This window comes from Oncorhynchus nerka, linkage group LG15 (assembly GCF_034236695.1).
Source record: "Oncorhynchus nerka isolate Pitt River linkage group LG15, Oner_Uvic_2.0, whole genome shotgun sequence".
Lineage (NCBI taxonomy): Eukaryota > Metazoa > Chordata > Actinopteri > Salmoniformes > Salmonidae > Oncorhynchus > Oncorhynchus nerka.
In genome coordinates, this window is record NC_088410.1 from 102,561,388 (window position 1) to 102,571,711 (window position 10,324).

General features: G+C 48.2%; 1 protein-coding gene across 1 annotated transcript in view; it reads right to left on the minus strand.

Moving 5' to 3' along the window:
• Nucleotides 1–10,097, minus strand: part of LOC115125610 (plasma membrane calcium-transporting ATPase 2-like) — a 228,435-nt gene extending 218,338 nt beyond the window's left edge. The window contains 1 exon segment of the mRNA XM_065000752.1: nt 9,376–10,097. Coding sequence (XP_064856824.1) covers nt 9,376–9,580 — 205 coding nt within the window. The 5' untranslated portion in view covers nt 9,581–10,097.
• Between the last annotated feature and the right edge of the window lie 227 nt (nt 10,098–10,324).

Genomic DNA, 10,324 nt, shown 5'->3' on the forward strand with positions numbered 1-10,324 from the left:
GTTAGCAAAGAAACAGACTTCCACTGAGGATACTGCCCACATCATCGTCAAACTGTAGAACTTTTAGCAGCCAATGAAGCCCTTCTATTGTCTTGTCTTCTCACTGACACCCCCACAACAAACTGATTACCTCTAGTGATGACGGCCTAGGAACGATGGGTTAACTGCCTTGTTCAGGGGCAGAACGACAGATTTGTACCATGTCAGCTCAGGGATTCAATCTTGCAACCTTACGTTTAACTAGTCCAACGCTCTAACCACCTACCCCTCATTTGCACTCCACGAGGAGCCTGCCTGTTACGCGAATGCAGTAAGAAGCCAAAGTAAGTTGCTAGCTAGCATTAAACTTATCTTATAAAAAATCAATCAATCAATCATAATCACTAGTTAACTACACATGGTTGATGATGTTACTAGTTTATCTAGCGTGTCCTGCGTTGCATATAATCGATGCGGTTCGCATTCGCAGAAAAAGGACTCGTTGCTCCTAACCATAAACATCAATGCCTTTCTTAAAATCAATACACAGAAGTATATTATTTATAAACCTACATATTTAGCTAAAAGAAATCCAGGTTAGCAGACAATATTAACCAGGTGAAATTGTGTCACTTCTCTTGCGTTCATTGCACGCAGAGTCAGGGTATATGCCACAGTTTGGGCCGCCTGGCTCGTTGCGAACTAATTTGCCAGGAATTTACGTAATTATGACATAACATTGAAGGTTGTGCAATGTAACAGGAATATTTAGACTTCGGGATGCAATCCGTTAGATAAAATACGGAACGGTTCCGTATTTCACTGAAAGAATAAACATTTTGTTTTGGGGATGATAGTTTCTGGATTCGGCCATATTAATGACCTAAGGCTCGTATTTCTGTGTGTTATTATGTTAGAATTAAGTCTAGGATTTGATAGAGCAGTCTGACTGAGCGATGGTAGGCACCAGCAGGCTCATAAGCATTCATTCAAACAGCACATTACTGCGTATGCCAGCAGCTCTTCGCAATGCTTCAAGCATTGAGCTGTTTATGACTTCAAGCCTATCAACTACCGAGATGAGGCTGGTGTAACCGAAGTGAAATGGCTAGCTAGTTAGCGGTGTGCACGCTAATAGCGTTTCAAACGTCACTCGCTCTAAGACTTGGAGTAGTTGTTCCCCTTGCTCTGCATGGGTAACGCTGCTTCGATGTGGTGGCTGTTGTCGTTGTGTTGCTGGTTCGAGCCCAGGTAGGAGCGAGGAGAGGGACGGAAGCTATACTGTTACACTGGAAATACTAAAGTGCCTATAAGAACATCTAATAGTCAAAGGTATATGAAATACAAATCGTATAGAGAGAAATAGTCCTATAATTCCTATAATAACTACAACCTAAAACTTCTTACCTGGGAATATTTAAGACTCGTGTTAAAAGGAACCACCAGCTTTCATATGTTCTCATGTTCTGAGCAAGGAACTTAAACGTTAGCTTTCTTACATGGCACATATTGCACTTTTACTTTCTTCTCCAACACTTTGTTTTTGCATTATTTAAACCAAATTGAACATGTTTCATTATTTATTTGAGGCTAAATTGATTTGATTGGTGTATTATATTAAGTTAAAATAAGTGTTCATTCAGTATTGTTGTAATTGTCATTATTACAAATACTTATTTTATTTTTTTATTATTTTTTCATTATTTTATTATTATTACAACATTTTTTTTATTGGCTTTTTTTGGTCTTCCAATAATCGATATCGGTATCGGCATTGAAAAATCATAATCGGTCGACCTCAAGTAGAAACATATTTCTCTGGTGTATTTGTTAAAAATAAGATGAATCAGAGTTGACTTTGAAGGGTCTTTAAGGTTGGGCCATGTAAACTTATAGTCACCAGCTGGGTCAGATCATTACACATCTTTTAGGTGTCTGAAGCCTGAATTTCCCCAACAGTAATTTAGGTCACCCAGGATTGTAACGGCTTTCTAATGGTGAAGGAGAGTCGGACCAAACTGCAGCGTGTCTATTGTGATTCATCTTTAATAAAAAAACGTAACACACAACAAAACACTAACACTACAAAACGAAAACAGCCTATACAAGTGTCTACTAACCTCTAACCAGGACATCAAGACACACAGGACAATCACCCACAATACAACCAAAGAATATGGCTGCCTAAATATGGTTCCCAATCAGAGACAACGGTAAACACCTGCCTCTGATTGAGAACCACTTCAGACAGCCATAGACTCTCCTAGAACACCCCACTAAGCTACAATCCCACTATACACACATACCAAAATCCCAAGACAAAACACACCACAATACAAAAACTCTATGCCACACCCTGGCCTGACCCAATACATGAGGAAAACACAAAATACTTAGACCAGGGCGTGACAAGGATAATAACTTCTGATTTAATAAAACAAGACAACAAACTAGTTAACTAGGGAGGACAGTAGACCTCTATAACAGTTATGGATAAAAAAAAAAAATCCCCAGACAAAGGTATAAAGATATACAATTTTGGGCAAGGAAAATAGATTTCAGTAATGAGACTGAAAAATAAGTCCCGTATTTTCGATTACTATGTTACGTGGAGTCTATGAGACCAGTCTGAAGCACTGTGATGGTTATACAGTATATGTGGTTATCTTAAGTGGGACAGGTGTGGTGCTACACTCTTAGATAAATGGTTCTAGGTAGAATCCAAAAAGATTCTATCTGGAACCAAAAATGGTTCTAGGTAGAATCCAAAAAGATTCTATCTGAAACCAAAAATGTTTATCCTATGGGGACAGCCGGAGAACACGTTTGAAACCCTTTTTCTAAGTGGTGGGGTGAGCTGGACTGGGTGAACTGGGGTGGGGTGAGCTGAGCTGGGGTGGGGTGGGGTGAGCTGGGGTGGGGTGGGGTGGGTGAACTGGGCTGGGGTGAGCTGGGCTGGGGTGGGGTGAGCTGGGGTGGGGTGAGCTGGGCTGGGGTGGGGTGGGGTGAGCTGGACTGGGTGAACTGGGCTGGGGTGAACTGGGCTGGGGTGGGGTGAGCTGGGCTGGGGTGAACTGGGCTGGGGTGAACTGGGCTGGGGTGAACTGGGCTGGGGTGAACTGGGGTGGGGTGAACTGGGCTGGGGTGGGGTGAACTGGGCTGGGGTGGGGTGAACTGGGCTGGGGTGAACTGGGCTGGGGTGGGGTGAGCTGGGCTGAGATGGGGTGGGGTGAACTGGGGTGGGGTGGGGTGAGCTGGGCTGGGGTGAACTGGGGTGGGGTGAACTGGGCTGGGGTGGGGTGAACTGGGCTGGGGTGGGGTGGGGTGAACTGGGCTGGGGTGGGGTGAACTGGGCTGGGGTGAACTGGGCTGGGGTGGGGTGAGCTGGGCTGGGGTGGGGTGAGCTGGACTGGGTGAACTGGGCTGGGGTGAACTGGGCTGGGGTGGGGTGAGCTGGACTGGGGTGGGGTGAGCTGGACTGGGTGAACTGGGCTGGGGTGGGGTGAGCTGGGCTGGGCTGGGGTGGGGTGAGCTGGACTGGGTGAACTGGGCTGGGGTGAACTGGGCTGGGGTGGGGTGAGCTGGACTGGGGTGGGGTGAGCTGGACTGGGGTGGGGTGAGCTGGACTGGGTGAACTGGGCTGGGGTGAACTGGGCTGGGGTGGGGTGAGCTGGGGTAGGGGGAGCTGGACTGGGGTGAACTGGGCTGGGTGAACTGGGCTGGGGTGAACTGGGCTGGGGTGAACTGGGCTGGGTGAACTGGGCTGGGGTGAACTGGGCTGGGGTGGGGTGGGGTGAGCTGGACTGGGTGAACTGGGCTGGGTTGAACTGGGCTGGGGTGGGGTGAGCTGGACTGGGTGAACTGGGCTGGGGTGAACTGGGCTGGGGTGGGGTGAGCTGGACTGGGTGAACTGGGCTGGGGTGAACTGGGCTGGGTGAACTGGGCTGGGGTGGGGTGAGCTGGACTGGGTGAACTGGGCTGGGGTGAACTGGGCTGGGTGAACTGGGCTGGGGTGGGGTGGGGTGAGCTGGACTGGGTGAACTGGGCTGGGGTGAACTGGGCTGGGGTGAACTGGGCTGGGGTGGGGTGAGCTGGACTGGGTGAACTGGGCTGGGGTGAACTGGGCTGGGGTGGGGTGAGCTGGTCTGGGGTGAACTGAGCTGGGGTGAACTGGGGTGGGGTGAGCTGGGCTGGGATGAGCTGGGGTGGGGGAGCTGGGGGAGCTGGGGTGGGCTGAGCTGGGGTGAACTGGGCTGGGGTGGGGTGAGCTGGGGTGAGCTGGGCTGGGATGAGCTGGGGTGGACTGGGGTGGGGTGGGCTGGAATGAGCTGGGGGGGGGTGAGCTGGGGGGTGGGCTGGAATGAGCTGGGGTGGGGTGAGCTGGGGTGGGGTGAGCTGGGGGGTTGGGCTGGAATGAGCTGGGGGGGGGCCTGGAGGGCAGACCTACTAGGGCTCAGTACTAAGGGATACACTAGAAAAAGCAGTAAGGACCCAATTGAGACCAAGCATGTTGACAGATTGGTTTACATGTCAGGAGAATAACCCAGATCATATTTCTGTGGTCACAACATATGGCTGGAATTACTTCACCACCACATACAGGGCCCGCTAACCACAAACACAAAAACACAAACATACGCATAACCACACTGGTGGAGTTGCTGAGAGCTGGAGGACAGGACAACATGCTATATAGCATCTATCACTGGTGGTGTAGCTGAGAGCTGGAGGACAGGACAGGACAACATGCTATATAGCATCTATCACTGGTGGTGTAGCTGAGAGCTGGAGGACAGGACAACATGCTATATAGCATCTATCACTGGTGGTGTAGCTGAGAGCTGGAGGACAGGACAACATGCTATATAGCATCTATCACTGGTGGTGTAGCTGAGAGCTGGAGGACAGGACAGGACAACATGCTATATAGCATCTATCACTGGTGGTGTAGCTGAGAGCTGGAGGACAGGACAACATGCTATATAGCATCTATCACTGGTGGAGTAGCTGAGAGCTGGAGGACAGGACAGGACAACATGCTATATAGCATCTATCACTGGTGGTGTAGCTGAGAGCTGGAGGACAGGACAACATGCTATATAGCATCTATCACTGGTGTAGTAGCTGAGAGCTGGAGGACAGGACAGGACAACATGCTATATAGCATCTATCACTGGTGGTGTAGCTGAGAGCTGGAGGACAGGACAGGACAACATGCTATATAGCATCTATCACTGGTGGTGTAGCTGAGAGCTGGAGGACAGGACAACATGCTATATAGCATCTATCACTGGTGGTGTAGCTGAGAGCTGGAGGACAGGACAGGACAACATACTCTAGTATGACAGGCTGACGCTGACAGAGAAGGAGAAGATACGTTTTTATCATAAATAACAAGTGATGTGCTGCTTCATATTTGAAGGAAATCTCTAGATTTTGCTCACCATATATAGCATACCTCATGGTAAACTGTAGACCTCTACCTGATGTAGAATACCTCATGGTAAACTGTAGACCTCTACCTGATGTAGAATACCTCATGGTAAACTGTAGACCTCTACCTGATATAGAATACCTCATGGTAAACTGTAGACCTCATCCTGATGTAGAATACCTCATGGTAAACTGTAGACCTCTACCTGATGTAGAATACCTCATGGTAAACTGTAGACCTCTACCTGATATAGCATACCTCATGGTAAACTGTAGACCTCTACCTGATATAGAATACCTCATGGTAAACTGTAGACCTCTACCTGATATAGAATACCTCATGGTAAACTGTAGACCTCTAACTGATATAGAATACCTCATGGTAAACTGTAGACCTCTACCTGATGTAGAATACCTCATGGTAAACTGTAGACCCTGTCATCTACCAAGAGGGTTCTCATCTGTAATTATCACGGTTGTCTACATTCCTCCCACAAGCCAACGCCACTCTGGCACTCAACGAACTGTATGGAGCCATAAATAAAAACGAAAACCGATCACCCAGAGGCAGCGTTTCTGGTGGGTTGAGACTTTCACCCTGTGAGACATAAAACCGTCCTACCTCAATTCCTGTCTCCTGCGCCACTAGGGGGCGCTAAAACTCTACACCACTTTTATTCTACCCACAAGGGTAGAATAGAAAAGCTCAAACAGGAAGTACCAGTGATATCAATATGGAAGTGGTCAGACGAAGCACACGATAGGCTACAAGTTTTGCTAGTACAGACTGGGATGTGTTCCGAGATTCATCCCATAACATTGAGAAGTTCCCCATAACTGTCACGCGCTTCGTCAATAAGTGCATGGACGATGTCGTCCCCACGGCGACCATAAGAACGTATCCAAACCCCCCAAAAAAAACATAGATTTACAGGCAACAGATGTGCTAAAGTCTACAGACATCGACACGTACAAAGAAATCCCACTACGACTCCCAAACGAGACATCAAACCCTTCAAAAAGGGACAATATAGGAAGAAGGTGTAATTCTATTACACCGGCTACTACACTAGTCGTATGTGGCAGGGCTTGCAGACGGATAACGGATTACAAAGAGAAACTCAACCACGAGATGCTCCAGAACCAGCTAAATACCTTTTATGCTTCAAGGAATATTACACTGTGCCTTTACGTGAAAGGTTTTTCCAGATGACTGTGTGATCTCGACTCTCCGTGGCCGATATGAGCAAAACGTTTAAACAGGTTAACAGTTAGCAGGTGTCTTCACAGACATTTTCAATCTCTCCTTGCTCCAGTCTGTAACCCCAACGTGTTTCAAGCCATTGTTCCTGTTCACAAGAGTACCAAAGGTAACCTGACTAAATTATTATCGCCCTGGAGCACTCAAATATGTAATGGTGAAGTGCTTTAAAAAGGCTGGTCAATGGCACTAATCAACACCATCATCCCAGGCCCACTCTAATTTGCAAAACAACTCAACATATCCACAGATGATGCAATCTCACTCCCAACTCCCGCCTGGACAAGAGGGGAAGTAACTATGTGAGAACGCTGTTCATTGACTACAGCTCAGCGTTCAACACTATAGTCCTCTCCAAGCTCATCACTAAGTTTTAAGGACCCTGGGACTAAAAACACCTCCCTCTGCAACTGGATTTCCTGATTGGCCAGCCTCAGGTGGTAAGGGTAGGCAACAACAACTCCACAATGCTGACCCTCAACAAGGGGCTCCCCAGGAGTGTGTGCTTAGTCCCCTCTACTGCCTAGTAAATACAACCCATATTTCTGTTCTTACTTACATTTCAGTCAATTAGCAGAGGCTTTTATCCAGAGTGCCTGACAGTAGTGTGCAGACACAATTTCTGTACTTTTCCATACTGGTTCCCCATGGGAATTGAACACACAACCCTGGCATTACAAACACCATGCTATACCACCTGCGACACATGATTACAACACTGTATATAGCCATAACATGATATTTGAAATGTCTCTATTCCTTTGAAACTTTTGTGAGTGCAATGTTTACTGTTCATTTCTGATAGATAATAATCAAAAGTGAAATAAACTATTTCACTTGCTTTGGCAGTGTGTGGGGGGCGGCAGCGTAGCCTAGTGGTTAGAGTGTAGGAACAGAAAGGTTGCAAATTCAAATCCCCGAGCTGACAAGGTACAAATCTGTCGTTCTGCCCCTGAACAGGCAGTTAACCCACTGTTCCTAGGCCATCATTGAAAATAAGAATTTGTTCTTAATTAACTGACTTGCCTAGTTAAATAAAGGTAAAATCTAAAATGTAAACATATGTTTCCCATGCCAATAAAGTCCTTTGAATTGAATTTAGAGAGACGGAGAGAGAGAGGAAGTGGCTGGCTCTGGAAATGTCTAACGAAAGCAATGTCACTGCACACTAACAGGGGGCAAAGCCACCCAGACTCCTTGCTCACTAACAGGGGGAAGTGACATGCCTGGCCACCCAGACTCCTTGCTCACTAACAGGGGGCAGTGACATGCCTGGCCACCCAGACTCCTTGCTCACTAACAGGGGGAAGTGACATGCCTGGCCAACCAGACTCCTTGCTCACTAACAGGGGGAAGTGACATGCCTGGCCAACCAGACTCCTTGCTCCGGCCAAACGTTACGCTACGCCGACGGACATTAGTTTCTTCTCTCCGCGATGAGTCTGGATCTGATCCGTCCCTTATGATTTCTAGACCGTCTGATTGGTCCCAGAAACCGTGGTGTTTGGCCAAGAGCCAGAACACACTTGGGTATATGTTTTTTGAAAATTCGTCATTGGCTTTGATACTCTGATTGGTTAGAGATCATCCAAATCACTGATGACTTTATTTAGTACAACAACCCTCTTTCTGACATCACCACAAACAACTTCAACGATATCAGTCTCAGACTGAAGAACGTAGCGAACATGCAGCAGAGGGACAATTCAGTTTGAGTCGTCAGGCAAGGGGCTAACCACAGCACGGAGGTCGTCAGGCAAGGGGTTAACCACAGCACGGAGGTCGTCAGGCAAGGTGTTAACCACAGCACGGAGGTCGTCAGGCAAGGGGCTAACCACAGCACGGAGGTCATCAGGCAAGGGGTTAACCACAGCACGGAGGTCGTCAGGCAAGGGGTTAACCACAGCACGGAGGTCGTCAGGCAAGGGGTTAACCACAGCACGGAGGTCGTCAGGCAAGGTGTTAACCACAGCACGGAGGTCGTCAGGCAAGGGGCTAACCACAGCACGGAGGTCATCAGGCAAGGGGTTAACCACAGCACGGAGGTCGTCAGGCAAGGGGTTAACCACAGCACGGAGGTCGTCAGGCAAGGGGCTAACCACAGCACGGAGGTCGTCAGGCAAGGGGTTAACCACAGCACGGAGGTTGTCAGGCAAGGGGTTAACCACAGCACAGAGGTCGTCAGGCAAGGGGTTAACCACAGCACGGAGGTCGTCAGGCAAGGGGTTAACCACAGCGCGGAGGTCGTCAGGCAAGGGGCTAACCACAGCACGGAGGTCGTGCCTTAGTGGCTGAGGGGTTTTGTACTCATAGAAATAGCATTTTAATCGTAGACATTGTGTTTTAATCGTAGACACAGCGTTTTAATCGTAGACACAGCGTTTTAATCGTAGACACAGCGTTTTAATCATAGACACAGCGTTTTAATCATAGACATAGCGTTTTAGTCGTAGACACAGCGTTTTAATCGTAGACACAGCGTTTTAATCGTAGACACAGCGTTTTAATCGTAGACATAGTGTAAGTGACCTAATTCTAACTCATACATGTCATGCACTGCATCATATGGGAATATCATATTATGTTACAAAACACCTCTTTAACACTTGCTGGGTTTGACACCCCCACCCACACACACAGCCATTAAAACACACAGATAGAGTGAGAGAGCCCGGAGGCCGGTGTGAAGTAGTGTGACTCACCTTCTGTGGGTGATGTTCTGAGCCGTTGACAGAGCCCGTCCATGTCCCCGTACTCCTCCTGGATCTTAACCACCGCCTCGCTGCCTCTCAGCTCCATGAGGTCGCGCAGCTCCATGACCGAGACCCCAAAGCCCCCCTCGTGGTTACTGCTGACATCGTTTCCTTGGTTCTTAGCGTAATAATCACTGTTCGTCAGGTCCCCCATGGTGACTTGACTAGCTGCTCAGTATCTTGACGCAGAAACAAAACTCAATGAGTCGTGTAGGTTGAGAGAAAGAGAGATTCTTAAAATAAAGAAAGGGAAAGAGAAAGCGAGAGAGAGAGAGAGAGGGAGAGAGAGAGGGATGAATGACACTGGAATGTGCCCGGTGATACCGGAGAAACCAGACGATAGATCTCTAGGTCAGAGAGAGAGAGAAAGAGCCTTGATGATGCTGCAGACGGACAGAGGGCGAAACATCTAAATCCTCGCTTTGAGATACACACAGTTCCCTTAATAAGTGAGCGATAACCACACGACCATCCAGGAGAACACTAAGAGAAGCAAGTTAGACCAGCGAGAGGAGCAGAGGACCGTCCACAAGATAATAACATCCCTTCTGTTCTTAGTGCGCTTCTTTTCATGGCAGCAATCAAGGAGCCGCTCCAGAGGTTATGTTCCCATTCTGCAGCTTCTAGCTTCTCTTCTGTCTCTGGCTGCAGACTGTCTACATGGTGGTCCACTCCATTACTCCTTCTGAGAGAGAGAGAGAGAGAGGAGAGAGGGTGAGAAGGAGAGAGAGACAGAGAGAGAGAGAGAGAGAGAGTGCGGAGAGGGAGAGAGAGGGGGAGAAGGAGAGAGAGAGAAGGTGAGAAAGCGGCTGGGCGGTAGCTCGGTGAGTCTATATCAGCGACTGTGGTAAAGAGCAGAACAGAGCGACCATACCGGTGATGAATGAGGAGAGTAAGA